Source organism: Macrotis lagotis, chromosome 1 (assembly GCF_037893015.1).
Source record: "Macrotis lagotis isolate mMagLag1 chromosome 1, bilby.v1.9.chrom.fasta, whole genome shotgun sequence".
NCBI lineage: Eukaryota > Metazoa > Chordata > Mammalia > Peramelemorphia > Peramelidae > Macrotis > Macrotis lagotis.
Window position 1 is genome coordinate 78841334 of NC_133658.1, and position 21235 is coordinate 78862568.

At 33.8% G+C, this 21235-nt stretch overlaps 1 protein-coding gene across 1 annotated transcript; it reads right to left on the reverse strand.

The window, feature by feature from the left end:
• Nucleotides 1-3663: 3663 nt before the first annotated feature.
• On the reverse strand, nucleotides 3664-4608 carry LOC141513640 (olfactory receptor 1N1-like). The gene has a single exon (XM_074223665.1). The coding sequence runs from the start codon at nucleotides 4606-4608 to the stop codon at nucleotides 3664-3666; it is 945 nt and encodes a 314-aa protein (XP_074079766.1).
• Nucleotides 4609-21235: the final 16627 nt, after the last annotated feature.

Sequence of the window (21235 nt, forward strand, 5' to 3'; positions counted from 1 at the left end):
TTCACCTCTCTAGTACTACCATAATAAATAGAAGAATGACCTTGACTAGTAAAGTTCTCAGAAAATTTTCAAACCTCTTTCAAAGATAATAAAGAAAATAAAAGAATTTTTTGAATGGAAAGTTTAACTATTCTTTTCTTATTGCACTGTGCTGAAGTTTTATATTAAAGACAGAATGAACTCTCCAGCTAATAGAAAGATACTGTAAAGACAAGAGATAAGATTTGACAAACTGGTTTTTAGATTTCTAGGGCCTGACATCATCAAACATCATTGTGTGGCAAACTATTCATGTTGGAGATTGTCCTGTTTCTTCACTGAATTTGACTCCTTTTTCCTTCCTTCTTTACACAAAGTGAGATCTTCACCCAATTTCTTATTTTGGGCATTGTTTTCTAATCTGGAAAATGAAGATGTAAATTGACAATATTCCCAGTGCAAAAAAATCACTAACTTTATTATCTTGTACTATAAAATCTGATTTTCAGTGGAGGATGGCACTTCAGAGGTCCTTCTTAGTCCCTAATTTAACCACTACTTCATTGTCAGCTTCTTCTACAAAATTGCCAACAAATGACCATTTAACTTCTGCTTGAAGACCTCTATTATGGAGAACTTGCTACTATCTGAGGCAGCCTTATCCTACTTTTATAAAATTTTCTTTTTTGTTTTTAGAGTTTCTACTCAGCTAAAACCTTAATCATAACTTCTGCTCATTGTTTTGAGTTTTTTCCTCTGAGGTCAAGTCAATCAAGTACTCGTTCAGATCTTTGAAAACAGGTGGCATCTTGTCTGAAAGTATTTTCTATAGAATAAAATATAGATAACACATTTTTCACTTATTTTCCTTGACATTTTTTCCTCTAATAGTCTTTTCCTTTTACTCTGTAATAGTCTAATTTATCAATATACTTCCTATAAGTACTGGACTTTAATCCTGCATTATATTCTGACCAAGGCAAAGATTTTTGAACACATTATTTCTAATGATGAAGCTCAATATGAAATTGGTCTTGAGCATGTTCACAAGCACCCTAATTCTACCTGGTATTTTTCATATGAATCGTTATTCAGATACATCTTTTGTTCATGATATTTATTTTAACTATTCCTTTTTTAAGGTTTATAAAAATATGTTTTGTGTTAAAAATATTTTCAAAGGATTTCCACTTCTTCAGAAACCTTTCGCAATCAAGTAAAACAAATAATTAAAATGAATGACATAGCAAACTCAACTGAAATTGCTTGCAACATTTTATAACTGGAGTTCCCCTTCTCCTCTCTCTTGAAGGAATCCCCAAAATCTCTACCTCTCTACTTTAAAAAAAAAGATAACAGAAAACTGTTTTTCTTTTTCTTCACAGCCCTGTTACAATGAAAATAGAATAACAAATGTATTAAAACAAACATGAATAGTCAAGGAAAAATTCTCTCAAAAGTTGTAAACAAAAATATTTGTCTCAGTCTACACCCTCAACTTGACACCTCTCTGTAAGGTGTTTCATCTCTGCATAATGTTCCATCATAATAATCAGTCTTCTTTAGTGATGAACAGTCATTTTATTGATCATAGTTCTTACAGATTTCAAAGCTTTTTGGTTTTATAATAATGTTTTTACATGAATTATTCTCCTGATTCTTCTTTTTCACTCAGCACTTGTGCGCAAAAGCCTTCAAAATTATTTATTGTGATAATATTGAAATGAGTACAAATTTTTCTTCTAGTTCTGTTCACTTCACTCTTTCTTTTGTAATGGAAAATAACATAAAATAAGGGAAAATATTGAGGAATAATTTGCAATAACGGAATATGATGAGGAAATTGATCACTTCAAAATGATATGAAAAGGATTACATGAACTAATGCTGTTGATTTTCTCTAATTCAAGAGTTACACTTCACATTTCTCTCTATTAAATATGATCTTTCTTAAGCTTCATATTATTGCAGGTTCAATATGAACTAATTAAAAGCTAAAAAACCTAATGCTATATTGTTCTGAAATAATGGAGAAAAGGCCCACAACAATAGAGATAATAGTTGTACTCTGATCCAGGGATACCCCACCTGGAATACTGTCTTCTACTCTGGGAATCATATACCAAGCAGAATAAAAATGTGACTTGTTGGTGAATGTGCAGAACAGGATGGTTTGGAAAGATTAGATGACAATAATAAGTCATTTGTGGTCTAGTTAAAGGAACTATACTAGGTTTGATTGCAGAAGAGAAGATTTAGAAGGATGAGAGGGCCATCATAGCACTCTAGAAGAATGGAGAAGTGCTGTGACAGAAGAAGCAGACTTGTTTCTCTTGGCCAACAAAACAACAGGAGGAGTTTTTTCAAAGAAGTCAATTTAGATTTGATATCAGATGGAAATTGGGAGTGCTGTAGAAAGGATTCTTTGTCAAATATAGTTCAGTTCATAAGTACTCCGATGTCCTTCACAGCTCTTCCATTCTGTGGTACAATGGGAAGGCTGCAATTCTAACGTGATGACTTATTTGGGGATATCAGTTGTCATCTCATGTATCCCCCCCCATTATCATTTGACCTATAAGCTTGAGCAATATAGCAACCAGGACAATTCCAGTCTTTTGACTTGAAAGTTGTTAAAAAAGTTTGAAGAGTACAGTGCTGAGGACCAAATTTTGAGGCATTTTTTAGAGACTTGTCTTCAGGTTTTCTTTTATCCATTAGTGAATACTTTTCAAAACAGAATAAGTTCTGTTAAAATTGGATGAAAAAATTAAAAGGAAATAGAAACTGAGGACAAAGTTACTAAGACATTTATGATTTAATTTGTAAAGCTATCAATTGCATATCAAATAAGGTCACCTGACTTCTCAGATGTCAGAGACAAGGGGTGGTTTATAGAGCTAGTTTTATAACAAAAAAGAGGAATAAAGCAATAACAGAAATTTGTTGCAACATAATTCAATTGGAAAAGCCAAGTCCCCTGACTTATTAGCTTCTCCCAGACTTTCTTAATCCTATGTCAGAAGTCACTTCCTGTAGCCATTACCATTTGTAACCAGCAAGTTTACTGGGAAAGATCAAATTTTGGTCAGTCATTAGCAGTTATCCCCACATCTTCCTTAGCAGATTACATTCACACAACTTAGATCATAGTGCAAGAAAATTAAGAGCTTGTCCAATAAGATTGGAAAGAACTTAATCTCTGGCTAACCTTTCTTTGACTGCCAGAAAGAGGAATTTAGCCTCTGATCAACCCTACTCCCACTATCTTTCAGAATGAGAAAATTAATTTTAAAAAAATAATCCTATGATCAATTTATTATGTCTTACTGTAAATTGTCTGCTCCTAAATTACAAAGTCTTCTCAGTCTATCTATTCACTAAATTTTTAGGTAACTTAGTTTTAAGAGATTATCTATGTTAGTCTGGCTTAGCTGATGGGGTTAGCTTTTTTCTAAAGAAAGGACCTTAATCCAACAATCAAACCAAATATAAATTTAAATAAAAAACAAATAAAAATTAAATTAAACATATAAATATAAAAATTAAGAAATAATACATATATAAATAAATATATACAAATATAAATATAAATAAATAAATAAATAAAATAAACAATTTTCTTTTAAGTTCAAAGTTGAAAAGAAGAGCTTAAGAGAAAGCTCAACAAATAAGTCCAAAGAATCAATGTAATTGAGAGACACATATCTTGCCTCTGAGAAGACTCACTAGGGCAACCTTCATGTCTTGGTTTCTCAGGCTATAGATGAAAGGGTTAAGCATTGGAGTTACTACTGTATATACCACAGAGGCTACAATGTCTTTGGTGGAGAAAGTAGATGAAGGACAGAGATACACACTGAAAATTGTTCCATAAAACATACAGACCACAGAGAGGTGAGAGCCGCAAGTGGAGAAGGCCTTTCTCCTGCCACCCCCAGAGGACGGCATCCTGAGAATGGCAGAGACAATACAGATATAGGACACTAGAGTGCATAGGAAGGGGAGTACCATAACTGGGCCACCTGCAACAAAAACCATTAATTCATTTAAATGAGTGGAAGAGCAGGAAATTTTCAACAAGGGACTGATGTCACAAAAAAAGTGGGCTATTTCCCTTCCCACACAGAAGGACAGTTTTGCCATGAGCAAGGTGTGTAACAGGGCATGGAGATTAGTGATTGCCCAGCACACACTCACCAAGAGGACACAGAGCTGGGGGCTCATGACTGTGGTATAATGGAGTGGGTGACAAATGGCCATGTAGCGATCATATGCCATCACAGCAAGCAGGAAACTGTCCATGTCACCAAATGAAAGAAATAAATATAGCTGTGTTAGGCATCCTGTATAAGAGATGGTGTGTTGCTGCAAATACAGATTGTATAGCATCTTCAAGACTATACTGGAGGAGAGGCCAATATCAGCAAATGAGAGACTGGCCAGGAAGAAATACATAGGAGTATGGAGGCGAGCTTCAGAGATGATGGCAAGGAAGATGAGAACATTACCTGCCATGGTGACCAGGTACATGCACAGAAACAATCCAAAGAAGTGTTGGTGTCCTGGCCACTGGGAGAGCCCCCGGAGAAGAAACTCAGAGACACTGGTCTGATTTCCATATCCCATGTCATAGGCATATTAAAGGATCACAAAGCAAAAGACCTAAGAAAATAAACATTCTTTAAATAGGTTACAAATTGGAGTAGTATTAGACTAAGAATCAGTATGCTAGGTTCCATAGAAAATTCACTGGTGCCTTCATGTCCTTGATTCTATCCACTCACATCTTCTTTAGCAATTCATTTAGTTAAACTTTCCCTCTCTTTTTCTTCAGTTTCTCTCCAAATTCAATCTACTTTCCCATGGTTTATCCCTTAGATTTTACCTCCTTTATTTCTATTCTCTTTATCTTCTAACCTCCTAATAAAAAGTAGACTCCACTCCTATCTTTCTAAAAATCCTTTAAAGAGTCTACTTTCACTCCACTACAATGAATGGTACTGTGGATCAACAGGTTTTTCTCTAGAGTTCTGTAGATCAGTGTTGTTTTTGTAAATTCTTTCGTAATTGGATCTCAGAGGTCAACAAGAGAGAATACTGTAAGAATATAAATAATTTTACTATTTCTTACAAAGGAAGAGACCAAGGCTGCTCCATCTTGTCAGTATTGAGTAGTATTACTGCTATGGAGTACAAAAATGGGTGTGTGTGGCTAATGCAGAGCGAGGTTGAAACCTTCCTAAAAACTTGCTGATACAGTGGATAGACCACCAAATCCAGAATCATGAAGACCTGAAACCATAAATCTGACCCTTGGCATATCACTTAACTTAGATCTTTTCATTTTCTTCAATTATATAATTACAGTCTAGGGTTATTTTGATGGTGAAAATCAGATTATATTTTAAAACACTTGGCACAGTGTCTAAAATATAATACATGTCAAAAAAATTGCCTCCTTCACTTGCATCTTTTTCTCCCTGTTGCACTTTCTGTAAAAAGGAAAGTCAAAGGCCATCAAATACACTGCTATAGAAAATCTTAAAATGTAAGAAAGTGAAAACAAACTTTAAAAAAATAAAATATCTAATTAGGATGCAGTTTAGTTATGCCTTTTCTGGATTTTATTTATTTGGAAAGTTCCCAAAGTACTCTCAGGTTAAACAATTTGCCCAGAATGTCAAAGCTAATATGTTTAATAGGATTTAAATTCAATATCTCTGATACCAGACTATGATTCACTATGTTCCATATCTCTTTCTTAATAATGATAAGAATAATGATAATAACAATGCAAAGGAATCAGAACAAGGATACTAACATTTATATAATTATTACTTAGTTTCAGGTACTGTGCTAAGTACTTCACAAACATTACTTTAATTCATAAATTTTTGAGAAGAGAAGAGAAATTGTCTGAGAAGAGGAAGCTATTGGGACTGATATCTTATTCAAACAATTAAATCCATAATATATGTATCATTTTGGAATCAGGTCTTTTTGTTTGTGCAGAGGCTCATGTTTGTGTTTGAATGTTTTGGAGTTTGCAAAGAGAAATAAAATCATAAAGAGGGTAGAGAGTCTGTCTAGGAGATTTCCCATCTTAAAGTTAAGACAACTAACTTGGGTTCTAATCCTGCTTCTGGCCAAGTGACCTTAACCTTCCAGGGCCCCTGGTAACATTCTAAGACTAGATGGTAGAATATTCGTTCAATTGCAATGGTAGCCCAGAATTCTGTATGTAGATGAAATCACAAGACTGGACCAAAAAAGAGAAGTTTTGCAAAGCGCTTTATATGCATTATCTCCCCTGATCTGTATCTGTGGGTGGATACCTTGGGTATTATTGTTCCCATTTTATAGATGAAGGAACCTAAGATTGAAAAAAATTGAAGTGTTTTCCCCATAATTGCACAAATAGTAAATGTCAGTGAAAAAAATTGAACCAAGGGCTCCCCCAAAGTCAACTTTAAGACTCTTTCCATAAGTTGCAATTCTATCTCTGGGTCTTTGCTCAGGGTATTCCCCCAGCTTGTATTGGTTTTCTCCTCTTCTCTGTCTCTCTCTCTAACCTTAGCCATCTTTCAAAATCTGGTTTCTATTCTGTCTTCTCCAGGAAACCTCACTTATGAGCTCCAGCCTAACATTAACTTTGAGTTTCTTTTGATCTGAATGCTTGTTTGCTAAAGAAATATGTGCTGGGAATTTACATACATGGATCCTGACTCTGACATTTTCAGACAGTATCTTAGTTCAAACCCCCATGTGTCTGAATCAGAGAGAAATAGGCTGATTAGTCTATAATAGAGTGATCAACTGAGATTTAAGGGGATACCTAATAAAATAAGGAGATTTCTCTCACATGATGATTTCATTCCCTCCCAATCTATCACCTTTTATTATTATGTATCTGTTCCTAGTCCTGACTACTTTCCCATACTCCTGTCTTTACCTTTCCAGTGTGGTCACAAGACAGCTCCATGCAGATTTCTTTTGCCATCTCAAAATCAACATGTACAAAAACAAAATTATCACCAAACTGACCATATCAGTCATTCAAAACTGACATCTGACATTGCCACTTTTGTCAGTGGCAGCACTATTTACCAGGTCTCCCATTAAACTTAGAGAGTTTCTTTGACTCTTTGGCTCTGTCACCACATTTCAGAGTGATACCACGTATTACACATTTAAAGTCTCTAGCATCTTTCTCTCCTTTCCATTTACCATTCTCCTGGCCTATTGTGCTAGCGTCCTCATTATTCTTCCTCTTTGTACTTTATCCTTAAATCACTCCTTTGCTACTGTACTCCTACACTAAAAATCTAACAATGACCACATTATTAAAAGGATCAAATTCATTTTTTTTAGTTTTACATTTATTATCCACCACAATATTATGATATTTTGTTTATAGCATTAATTACTTTTATTCTCATGATTTATTTGACTTACCAGGTAGTTAGATGATGCAGGAAATAGATTGTTGAACCTGGAGTCAGAGAAGACTTAAGTTCAAATCTTTCCTTAGTCATTTATTATCTCTATGAATCTGACCAAGTCACTACAACTTTGTTTGCCTCAGATTCCTCCCCTGTGAAATGGAGATAAGAATAATATTTACCTCCCAGTATAAAATTAGATAATATTTTTTAAAAAAACTTTGCAAACCTTAAAGTACTTTATAAATGCAAGATATTATTGCTATTATTATTGTTATAAAGACCTCACGCTGCCAACTGGACTACTGGCAAGCCCTCTGTAGATTCTGTATTCTCCTATCACACTTTTGCTCAGATTATTTGTGATATGCAGGAATTCCTTTTTGCTGTTTATTTCCTATATAATCTCTGAAGGTCATTAGAATTGTACTTTGTTCTTATGTCTACAGTCATTAATACCTTAAACTTCTTTATACCTTGCTTACATACTTGCAATGCACTAATTTTTAGGCTATTTTTTAACAGTAGTAGCATGATAGAAAACCCAGTTCACATACACTGACTCTGTGGCCTGGGGAGGTCATTTAGTCTCTCAATGCCCACTAAGCAACTAGGATCTTAAGTTTCAAAACAATTACAAACTTACATTGGTCATAGGAGTCTTTTGCTTGCAGATGCCTATGTCACTGAAGCAAAAGACTGGAAAACTTGCAGAAATGTGTATGTGAGAGACAGACAGAAAAATAGATATTTACCATGCATTACCTGCAGCTGTTCTGTGTTGATTTCAGATGCTGAGAAACTCTCCCCAAGTGGATGATTTCTTCTGCCTCCATTCCTCTGCTCCAGATCATAGGAATTAAAGGACTGCTTGGGGGGATGTAAGGGATTTCTCTTGATTCAAGGAGAAGATAAAATATGTTCCACAGGCTCTCCAGGAAAAGTCTTTGTCCTTCGTTTTCACATTTAGAAACATAATGTGGGGCAATAGAGCCCCACACTCAGCTGGAGTGAACTAAAGAACAGGTTTCCAGATCCTAAGTCCCTTTCTCCCACTCTTCCTCCCCCCACCCCCAATAGATCAGAGTTTCTTCCTTCTTAACTGTTACTTTGACAGTCTCTGGGAAAATGTTCCCTGAAGATTCATTAAAGAAATGAAGAATAATTGCCTGACCATCTACATCCTCTCTAGATCTCTCTCACCTGGGAGAGACGGAAGGGTCCCCAGGATGGAGTTCCATAGTGAGGAACCTAAGGCATTGTCCATTCTCTAGGTGCAGAGCAGTTAATTTGGGGTTCTCTTGAGGTCTCCCCATCTTCTATTAATACTTTGAGTAAGAGACATTAAAACATAGTGTTCTCTGAGTTGTACTGGCATCTGAATAAAATCTATCTCCTGAAAAGAATCCCTATCCCCATACCTGTTCTGGTTCTGAGGGATTCCGGGTTGTTACATCACACTGTCAATCCCAGATCCCCCTTTCACCATATCCTACACCTGAAATCTGAAAGTACAGGGTAAAGCCACTTATTCAATCAATAAATTTAAAAACCCTTGGTTTAGTATCTACTAGGGCTTAAGATTGTGCTAGACATAGTGGTAAGAAAGATAAAAATGAGTCACTACTGTTAAGGAGTTTCCATTCTATCAAGGGTGACAATATCTACACCGATAGGTGCAAAAAAATGGCAAACAAAATTCCAGGCATGGACATATATAGCATCAAGAATCAGGAAAGGTCATGCCAAAATCATCAAATCTACATAGATTTACAGAATATTAAATTGTTTTTGAAAAATTATAAATATTTTATTGTGAGCATTGGTTGTTATATAACCAACATTTCCTAATATATCCTTCCCCCCTTCACTTCCAACCCAAAGACACAAATTTTTTACGAAGAATAAAAACAGGAAAATAGAATTCCCCCAATTTTTTAAAAAGCTTGACAAGAAATGTATCACATCCTTATTATTTATTTACCAGGTCTATGAAGACAAGTTCCTCTGCTCTTATTTAACTTTGATGATTTGTGCATGATGGTGACTGAATTCACTGAAGCTCAGACTCAAAGCCTTTCTAGTGTGGCGAAATCTTGCTAAGGCAACTGGTATGAGTTGAATATAAAGAGATGACATCTAAAAAAATTTGAGGGGTAACAGAGTACTGGAAGAAGGGATAGGGACAGATAGAATGCAGTGTATTATATCACATAAAAGAAGCAAGCAAAAACTTTTATAGTAGAATGGAAAAGAGAAGAGGTAAAGGAGAAGTTAGTGAACCTTAATCTCATTAGACCTGACTCCAAGAATAAAATTCATACTAAGTTGGGCATAGAAATTTATCTTTTCCTACAGGAAAGCAAGAGGGTAGGAATTACAAGAAGAGGGGTGATAGAAAGGAAGGCAGATTGGGGGAGGGGATGGTAAGAATTAAAACACTTTTGAAAGACTGGGTGATAGGAGAGAGAGGAAAGAATAAGCAGGAGAAAATTGGATGGAGAATAATACAACTAACAATAGTAACTGTGAAAAAATGTGAAGAAACTTTCTCTGATAAAAGCCTCATTTCTTAAACATATGAATCAAATTTATCAAATTAAACGTCATTCCTCAATTGATATATGAACATAAGATATGAAGTTTTTAGATGAAGTAATCAAAAGTGTCTTTAGCCATATGAAAAAATGTTCTAGATTACTATTGATTATAGAAATGCAAAATAAAATAATTCTTAAGTACTACCTCATATCTATTAAAATTTAAATGACACGGAACAGGAAAATGGCAAATGTTGGAGGGGATGTGGGGAAAAATGACATATTAATGCATTGTTGGTGGATTGTGAGTTGATTCAACAATTATGTACAGCAATTTGAAAATATTATCAGAGGGCTGTGAAATCATGCATACACTTTAAGCTAGCAATGACACTATAAGGTCTGTATTAAAAAAGAGATAAAAAAAGGCCCTCTGTGTGCAAAAATATTTATAGCATCTCATTTTTCTGGAGGGAATTGAAAATTAAGGGGAATACTTATCAATCGAGGAATAGCTAAACAAATTGTCATTTGTGATTGTAATGGAATATTATTCTGCTGTAAGAAATGATGAGCAGGATGCTCTCAAAAATACCTGTATTTACATGAACTGATATACAAAGTAACAGTAATATTGTACGATGATCATGTGAATGATTTAGCTATTCTCAGCAATGCAAAGTTCCAAGATAATTCTGAAGGATTTATGATAAAAAGTGCTATCTTTCCTCAGGGATTGAAAAACCCTGATGGGGTCTGAATACAAATCGAAGCATATACTTTTTGCTTTGTTTTTCTAGAGGATTTTTAATATAGGTTTTTTTTTTTTTTTACATCGGCTATTTTGTAAATGTTTTGCTTTACTACAAATATATGACCTATATCAAATTTCTTTTTTTTTTGTTTTTTTTAGATTTTTGCAAGGCAAATGGGGTTAAGTGGCTTGCCCAAGGTGACACAGCTAGGTAATTATTAAGTGTCTGAGACCAGATTTGAACCCAAGTACTCCTGACTCCAGGACTGGCACTCTATCCACTGTGCCACCTAGCTGCCCCCTATATCAAACTTCTAACCTTCACAAAAAGGTGTGGGCAGTGGGGAGTGAGGAGAGAGTAAGGAAAAGAATTTGTAACTCAAAGCTTTAAAAGTGAATGTTAAATTGTTTTTACCTGTAACTGAGGAAAAATAAAAATAAATAAATTAAAAAATAAACTGTTAAAAAATTTTAAGTGTCTGAGGCCAGATTGGAACTCAAGAAAGTAAGACTTTTTAACTATGTGACTGGTACTCTTTGCACTGTGCCACCTAGTTGCATATATATATATATATATATATATATATATATATATATATATATATATATATACACATATAATACATAAATATATATGCTACTTCTATTTATATATTTATGTAATTAGGACATATACATTTAATTATACATAAATACATATAGATTAGATTGAAATAGAGATGATATTGATATTGATTTTCAAATATATGACTTCAGTTAAATCTTAGTGATATATGCCATCTATTTCCAAATTTTCTCTGATTTCCTTTTTTTTTTAGGTTTTTGCAAGGCAAATGGGGTTAAGTCTGATTTCCTTTCAATTCGCACCTAAAACTCACTTTCTAAAGCAAAGCTTTTTCATTCTGTCTTAATATTCATGCCTTTCTTTTTCAGATTATCTCCAATATGTCCTGTATATAGTTGGTTTATACAAAGTTGTATGCTTGACACCTTTCACTTTATACTGTGAATTTCTTGATAGCAGGGACTTATTTTTGTTTTATTTTCTTCTGCAAACACACCTATTTATCCTCCATTCATTAAAAAGAAAATCTACTTTCAACTAATTCAACCAGATCTCTTTAACTATCATCTTATATCTCCCCTCCTCCTTGAGACTAACCTCCTTAAGAAATAATATAATGCAGCTACACTGTCTTTTTTGCTGTTTCTCATATATGACACTGCATATCCCAACTCCACCTGGTACTGTCTCCCTTGCCCAGATTACCCTTTCTTCCTATTACTGACTCAGATTTCCTGGGTTCCTTCAAGTTGCAAATCAAATTCCATCTTCTGCTACATATCTTTTATACTTCCCTGCTTCTGTCTGAATTTATCTTCCATTTATACTCTCTTTATCTTATGTAAATATTGTCTCTCCTAATAGAGTCAGAATTTCTTAAGATCAAGGTCAGTGTTTTTGCCTTTCTTTGCAGCACAGTACTGATGCTTAGTAAGCAATTTAAAATGTGTTTTAATTGATTGGTATTGATTATTGTTCTAAATATTTAGGTCTTTTAATTTAAAAAATATGTATTTATTCAAGTCATGCAAGTGTAGCTGTATATATGTTCAATGTTCTTTTTTGTTATCATAAATGGGAATTTCTCTTCCTATTTTATTCCTCCTTGGTTTTGTTAAAAAAAAATTAAAAGGAGGCATTCTGAACTGCACTTATATGTGGAATGTCCAAGGGAAGAGACAAAATCTTTTAGAAGCATCATTACCATGTCTATGGTAATGATAAATTAAGGGATTAAGGGATTAAGGAAGAAAAATTTGGAACTTTGCCCAAAGAATTATAAAACTGTGCATATCCTTTGCCCCAGCAATACCAATACTTGGCCAAAGAGATCAAAGCAAGAAAAGAAAAGGATATATATGTGAAAAAAATTTTATAGCAATACTTTTGTGGTGGTAAAGTTTTCAAAATTGAAAGGTTGTTCATTTGTGACATATAATAGTAATAGAATACTTTTGTGCTATAAGAAATGATGATCAGAATGATTTAACATAAACCTGGATAGACTTCCTTGCAAAGATAAAAATATAAAATGAGCATAACCAGAGTAACATTGCACATAGTAACAGCAATACCAAATGATGATCAACTGTGAATTAAGCAATTCTCAGCACTACAAAGATCCAAGAAAATACTGAAGACTTATGAGGAAAATGCTATCAATATCCAGAGAAAGAACTGATAGAGTCTAAAATGCAGATCGAACCATAGCAATTTTTGCTTTTTTTAAAGTATTTTTGAATCTGTGTATTCTTTCACAATATGATCAAGGAAGGAGAGAATTTAAAATTCAAAATTTAAAAAAAATGAGTGTTAAAAATTGTTTTTGCATGCAATTAAAAAAAGAAAATATATTAAGGATAGAAGATCTTTTTTGGAAAGTCTTTAAAAAGAGACTAGGAAATATCTTGGGGAATGAATGAAAAGAAAAAGAAGCTAATTAGCAACATACATTTGAATTGGAAAAAGACTGGCTTATCTTCAGGTTTTGCTGAACTGAGGAAAGAGGAACAGAAGGGTTGATTGATTTGTTCTAGCCCACAGAGTTGATGCTTAAAGGAGGCTAAATTCCATTTTCTGACTCCAGATCCAGTATTCCTTCCATTGTAGCACATTTCTTTTTTTAATTTAATATTTTATTTTTTCCAATAATATGTAAAAACAATTTTAACATTCTTTTAATAACTTTGAGTTCCAAATTTTCTCCCTTCCTCTATGCATACCCAACTCACTGAGAAGGCAAGAAATTCAATATAGAGTATACATGTCTAGTCATGTAAAATGTATTTCCATATTAGTCATATTTTAAAAGAAAACATAACCCCCCCGCAAAAAAAAACCTCAAGAAAAGCAAAGATAGTGAAAAGTATGCTTAAAACTTTCTTTGAGGATAGATGGCAATTTCATTGCAAGACCTTCAGAGTTATCCTGGTTCATTGCATTGCTGAGATTAGTTAAAACAGGATTGCCCAATCTTAGATTATTTTAGGTCTGCAATAAAATAATTATTCCAGAGAGCACCCAGAATAAAAAAAATTCAGTACTAATATAATAGTTAATTTATTGTCCTACCTTAGGTTTAGCCAACACTATGAAAAGTCATGGTAGTTTTAACTTCTTAGAAAGTGGGGAAACATGAGTCATCAATATGACAGGTGAAAGCACTAAGCAAACAAAACAAGACAACAAAGCAACAACACAACAATTTAAGGTTAGATATACACAGTCAAGTCTGCATCACACAGAAAGAACGCATCCCACAGTTTGACTGAAAATTCTGTGTGGTATGTTTTATCTATAATACTGCTTAAAAATATCAAAGAAAATTAATTTCAATGAGATTATTAATGATAGATTAAAAATCTAATATGCATTCCATAATTATTGTTTTCTTTTTTCTTCAAGAAAATTAAAACCCACAGGTGGGCTCCATAAAATTGTCAAATTTTGGACAGCTCTGAGCTAATGCATTCACAGATGGTCATCTTATGATACCTTTGTTAATTTGTACACAATGCATTTCATTTTCCATAGCTCTTTCAAGATTTGAGTGCTCATCACTTCTTAGCACAATAATCTTTCATTACAAAAACATACTACAATTTTCAGCTATTTCTCCAATTGATGGATATTTCTTCAATTTCCAATTCTTGGCCATCTGAAAAGAATTTCTATAAATATTTTTGTGCATATAGATAATTTTCAATTTTTTAAAAATCTCTTTTTGGATACAGACCTGATAGTGGTATTGCTAAATCAAAGGGTATGCATGGTTTTATGGCCTTTTAGGGATAGTTCCAAATGAATCTATGAAATCATTGAATCAGATCAGAACTTCTCCAATAGTGCACCAATGTCTCATTTTCCCAACATTCCCTCCAACATTTGTCATTTTCCTTTTCTGGCCTATTAGCCAATTTAATAGATATGAGGTGGTACCTAAGAATTGTTTTAATTGCATTTCTCTAATCAATAGTAAGGTAGAATACTTTTTCATTTGGTTGTAGATAGCTTTGATTACTTCATCTGAGAACTGTTCAATCACTTGATTGTATAAATTGGGGAATGGCTCTTAGTTTTATAAATTTGATTCAGTTCTCTATATGTGTGAGAAACAAGGCCATTAGCAAACAAACTTGCTTTGAAATTTTTTTCATAGTTACAATTCCTCACTGTATTTCCCAAATCTATTATTCCTTGCCCAATTATTTTGTTCTCTGTCCTCAAAAGGATTTTACTTCTCACTATCTTTTTTCTGATTACTTTTTCTCCAGTCTGGCCTTCCCTTCCATCAACCTACCCCCTTCTCTTAACTTCTGAGCCTACCTTCCTGTTAAATTAGATGAATTTTTAATACCTGAGTTTGTATGTTATTCCCTCTTTGAACCAATTTTGATGAAAGTAAGGTTCATTCCCTTTTCAACAACCCCATCTTTCCCTACGTTGTAAATGCTTTTTCTTACTACTTTTCTGTCAGATAATTTATGTATTCTCTTTCTCACTTTCCCTTTTTCCCAGGACATTCCTCTCTCACCCATTAATTTTGGGTTTTTTTGTAGATATAATCCCTTTATATTCAGCTAACATCTGTGCCTTCAATCTATATATAATTCTTCTAAGTTTACTAATAATGAGAAAGTTCTTGGGGGTTACAAGTATCCTCTTCCCTTGTAGGAATGTTAAAAGTTAAACTTTAAGCCCTTATGATTTTCCTTTTCTGCTTACTTTTTTGATCCTTTCCTTGAGTTTTTTGTTTTAAAGATAAATTTTCCATTTGGCTTTGGTATTTTTATCAAGAATTCTTGAAAATCTTATATGTCTTTGAATATTATTTTTTTTTAGTAAAGGATTGTACTCGTTTGTTGGGTGGGTGATTCTTGGTTGTAATCGTCATTCTTTTTACTCTAGAATAGTATATCCAAAGTCCTCTAATCCTTTAAGGTAGAAGTTGCTCAATCTTGTATTGTCCTGACTGGTTCCATGATACTTTAATTATTTCTTTCTAGCTGCATGCAATATTTTCTCTGACCTGGGAACTCTGGAATTTGGCTAGAACATGTTTGAGAATTTTCACTTTGGAATCTCTTTCAGGAAGTGATTGGTAAATTTTTCAAAATTTATTTTGCTCTCTAGTTCTAGACAGGGTAGATTTGATTGACAATTTCTTGAAAGATGATGCCTAGGTTATTTTTTTCATTTTGACTTTCAGGTAGTCCAATAATTTTAAAATGACCTCATGGATCTATTTTCTATGTCAGTTTTTTTCAATGAGATATTTCAGATTGCCTTCTTTTTTTCATTCTTTTGGTTTTGTTTTCTTGTTTCTTCATTTCTCATAAAACTATTGGTTTGTATTTGTTCAATTCTAATTTTTAAGGAATTATTTCTTTCAGGTTGCTTTTGTTCCTTCTTTTCCATTTGGTCAATTCTACTTGTTAATTTTTTCTTCAATGAACATTTGTATCCTTTTTTCCACTTGGTAATTTCTATTTTCAAAGGCATTCTTCTCCTCATTGGCTTTTGTTCCTTTTTTTACCATTTGATCTAGACTGTTTTTATAAGGTATTATTTTCTTTAGGATTTTTGTGCTTTCTTTATAAAGCTGTTGACTTGATTTCATGATTTTCTTGCATAACTCTCCTTTCTCTTTCCAATTTTTCTCAACCTCTCTTACTTATTTTTCTTTTTAATTTTATGTTTTCCAATTATATGTAAAGATAATTTTCAGCATTAATTTTGTAAGATCTTGAGTTCTACATTTTTCTTCCACGCTCTCTTTTCATCTCCCTTAACCAAAACTTCAAGTTCTATGACACAGTTTATACATATATAATTACGTTAAACACATTTCTTATCTTGGTCATTTTGTGAAAGTAAAATCATAATAAAAAGGAAAAAATGAGGAAAAAAATTTAAAAATTCTACATGACATGCTTTGGTATGCATTCAGATTCTAAGGTTTTTTCCCTTGGATCTGGATGACATTTTTGGCTTTGGTCATTGTATTGTTGAGAAAAGCCAAGCTTCCCATAGTTGATCATCACACAATGTACCTGCTGCTGTTAACAGTGTTCCCCTGCTTCTGTTCATTTCACTCAGCATCAGGTCATTCTTAACTGATTTTCAAAATCCTTTCTGAGTTCTTCCATGGCCAAAGACAAATTCATATTTTTCTTGAAGGCTTTGGATAGAGGAGCTTATACTTTGTTATCTTCTGAGTGTCTGTTTGGATGTTCTTTATCACTCCAGTAACCCTCTATGGTTAGAATTTTTTCTATTGCTTGCTTATTTTTTTTTTTTTAGTTTTTGCAAGGCAATGGGGTTAAGTGGCTTGGCCAAGGCCACACAGCTAGGTAATTATTAAGTGTCTGAGGTGGGGTTTGAACCCATGTACTCCTGACTCCAGGGCTGGTGTTCTATCCACTGCACAACCTAGCCGCCCCTGTTTGCTTATTTTTCTAATCTATTTCTCAACTTTTATTGCTTTACTGAGATGGAAGAATTCCAGGGTGTAGGGACTCTTTAAGGATTTTGGGTGGATTTTTCAGAGATACTTCTAGAAACATTTTCAGCTCTTCCAAAGAAGTATAATCTAAGGAGAGTTGTGCTTACTACTTTACTAGCCTATGCTCTGGTCTGTGAGTGACTACAGCCACTCTTTTATTCCCTTTAACTATGAGGAGGGTCGATGCTTCTCTGGGGCAACAAGTAATGGTGTGCTAGTTTTCCCTCCTTCCTTGGGTCCATGATCCAGGACTACAACCTAGATCCATCTATAAGCAATACAAAAGAGTCCTGCACTCAGTGCCAGCAATAAGTCCCTTGGAATCTCCTTCTGATTAGTTGTCTAATTCTTGTACACTCTTTAAGTTGGACGTTTGGAAAACTGCCGCTGCCAATTCAGTCATCCCAAGGCCTGCTGCTGGTTTACTGGAACATGGCCTGTGCTGGCTTGTATTCCTCTTTCATCCCTGTTAAATTTACCTTTCCTGTCAGTCTTCTAAGTTTTATTGGACTGAAAAATTGTTTTACCCTATCCTTTGAAATTTATTTATGGTGTTATTTTACAATTGGTTGAGAAAGAATTTGAAGAGCTCAGGTGTGGCCCTGACTTTTTTCTACTATCTTAACTCTGCCTCCCCAATACTTGGATTTATTCATCTTTATAGTAGTAGTTCATAAACGTTCTCTTTATTCCCTCAATGATTTCATGCTAAGTGAAGTTACTAAGAAGCAATTGATTCTTCCTCTTTTTTGCTTAACACTTTGTTTTGCCTCCCTAATTGATTTATTTGAAAGACTTTCATTTATAGAATTCACTAAGATACAAATTCCTATAAAGAAATGTGATGAGGAAAGAGCGAAGATGGCAGAGAAATGGCTGTGACTTGTCTGAACTCTGCCCAAAACCTTACCGAATATTTTTAAATAACATTGCAAAATAATTCCTGGAGCAAAAGAATAAACAAAAGGATGAATTGAATTAACTTTTTCCAACCAGAGACAATTTGGAAGGTGAGCAAGAAAAGTCTGTTGAACCTGGATGAGAGTGGAACAATCCAGTACATTTGGTACCATCTCAAAGGCAGAATATAAGTATTTGCTGGGACCCATTGAATCTGCAGTAGCAAGTGGTTGTTCCTGAAGTTCTAATCCCACAGACCCAAGGGGTTTGGACAGCTAATCATTGAAGGTCATTACAGGGAACTCTTTCCTAGCACTGGGGGTGGAGGACTTGCTTTGCCTATTCTTGGAACTAGGCACAGTGCAGGGTGGTAGTCCCAAGGGGAGGTAGTAGCACTAGCACATCAGAACTTGTCATAGTTCCAGGTCTGAAAAGAACCACCTTGAAAGAAAGGAAAAAATTTAGATCACCAGAATTTGGTCTGACAACAGTAGCTCAAACAAACCTATAAACAAAATTAAATCAACAATTTTGAAGCTTGAGATAGTGACCCTTCCATCTCAGGAGCAGATCCCAACTTTAACATAAAGTTAAAAATCAATATATTTACTGGAAGAAAAATCAAACAAAAACCAAACCAAACAAAAGAACCCGAAAAAAGTTATGATAGTGATGGAGAAAATCAAAACACAAGTTTAGAAAACAACTAAATCTAAAGCAGCAAAATCCAAAATTTCAAAGTGTTACTCAAGTAACACTTGAGTTGGAATTTGCTCAGATAGGGAATAACATACATGCTCAGTTGGTTATAAAAATTTGACAATCTATAAGTATGTAGAAGTGGATAGGCATAAGAGAAAAGATGGACTGCTAATAGAAGGGAGGATAGATTAAGATATGTGGCAGTAAGAAACAAAACACTTTCAGGGAGGGAGAGTGTGAAAGGATCAAGAATGATAAACACAGGTTGAGGTAGGAGGAAAGAGGGAAATACATAATAATCATAACTGGGAAAAATTTACAGTAAGTTTCTCTGCTAAATGCCTCATTTTTTCATCTATATAGACAATTGAGTCAAATTTCAAAGAGTAGTAGTCATTCCATAATTGATAAATGTTAAAAGTATATGAAAAGGCAGTTTTCAGGAGAAGAAATCAAAATCATCATCAAAAATAAAAGTGTTCTAAACCAGGAGGGATGGTAATTCAGGGAAGCCACATAAGATTTGCATCAACTGATGCTGAGGGAGATGACAGAACCAGAAGATCACTGTACACCTTAACAGTTACATGGGTGAAGATCAACCTTGATGGACTTGCTCATACCAATAGGGCAAAAATCGGGCATAATTTGGGGATATCTTTGATAGAGAATGCCATCTGTATACTGAGAAAGAATTGTGGAGTTTGAACAAAGACTCTTACCTTTAATTTAAAAAAGTGTTGTCTTTAATAAGACAATTTAATAAGACAATTCTGCTATATCTCATACTATATGTTTCTTCCTTAAGGATATGATTTCTCTCTCATCACATTCAGCTTAGACCACTGCACACTATGGCAATGATGAGGAAAGCAAGATTGGAGGAAAAATTGTAAAACTCAAATTAAATAACAATTTTCTGAAATTAAAAGAAATACAAATGAAAACAACTTTGAGGTACCACCTTATTCCTATAAGATTGGCCTAATATGACAGAAAAGGAAAATGATAAATATTGAAGGGTCTGTAGGAAAACTTGGAACACTAAAACACTGTTGGTTGAGGTGTCAATTGATACAACCATCCTGAAAATCAATTTGGAACTATGCCTAAAGGGCTATAAACACCACTAGTTATGTATTCGAAAGAGTTTTTTTTAAATGAAAAGAACCTAAATATACACAAATTTCTATATCAGCTCTTTTTAGAGTAGCAAATATTTTGTAATTGGGTGGATGCTTTTCAAGTATGGAACGACTGAACAAGTTGTGATATGTGATTATGAGGAAATACTATTGTTCTATAATAAATCATGATGACCAGGATGCTTGCAGAAAAAAAAACTGGAAAAATTTAGATGAATTGATGCAAAGTAAAGTGATCAGAACCAAGAGAAAAGTCTACACAATAATCACAATATTTTATTGTGATCAACTGGGAATGACTTAGTTATTCTCAGTAATACAATGATGCAAGACAATTCAAAAGAACTCATAAAAATGCTATCTACTTACCATGAAAGATTTGATGCAATCTAAATGTGGTTGAGCCATAATATTATAACTTTATTTTTTGGGGAGTTTGGAGATGTATGTTTTCCTTCACATCATGACTAATATGCAAATATGTTTCCTATGAGTGCAAATGTATAACCAGTATAAAATTGCTTTCCTTATCAATGAGGTGAAAGGGAAGAGAAGAAAGTATAAAATTCGGAGCTCAAATTTTTAAAAAATAAATATCAAAAACCATTTATAGATGTACTTGAAAATATTTAATTGGCATAAATCAAGAGTAATCTAGAAGAGAAAAGCATGGGAAAAGAGTCACTTGATATCTCTTTCATTAGAGGACTAAAGACGTGTATTTAAAACAAAAAGATAGATTGATGGGGATGAGGGGAGATTTTGGAAGATTGTGAACCATACTTCAGTTGAGAAAGAAAAGTATATGGGGTGTGTGTGTGTGTGTGTGTGTGTGTGTGTGTGTGTGTGTGTGTGTGTGTGAAAGAGACAGAGATAGAGAGATAGAGTGTGAGACAGAGACAGATAGATGCAGCAAAGAAAGAAGGGAATAAAAGGAAGAGAGGGAGATATTGAATGAAAATAGCATTAAGGAATCTGTGATTATGGTGGGTACCAAGGTCATAGTATGGGAAAAATCTTTGGAAAATATGGAATACAGATTATTTCAAGCATTATAATTTTCAGGGACATGTGATTTTAACACACACACACATATATATGTATTTGTATGGATATAAGAATACATATATATACATATATATATATATATATTATGCCCATAGAATTTTATGAAGGGAAACATAAAAATTAAAATTAACAA

Bases quoted from the DNA above. Each gene is read 5' to 3' on its own strand.
- LOC141513640 (XM_074223665.1), bottom strand. From the start codon at position 4,608: ATGGGATATGGAAATCAGACCAGTGTCTCTGAGTTTCTTCTCCGGGGG.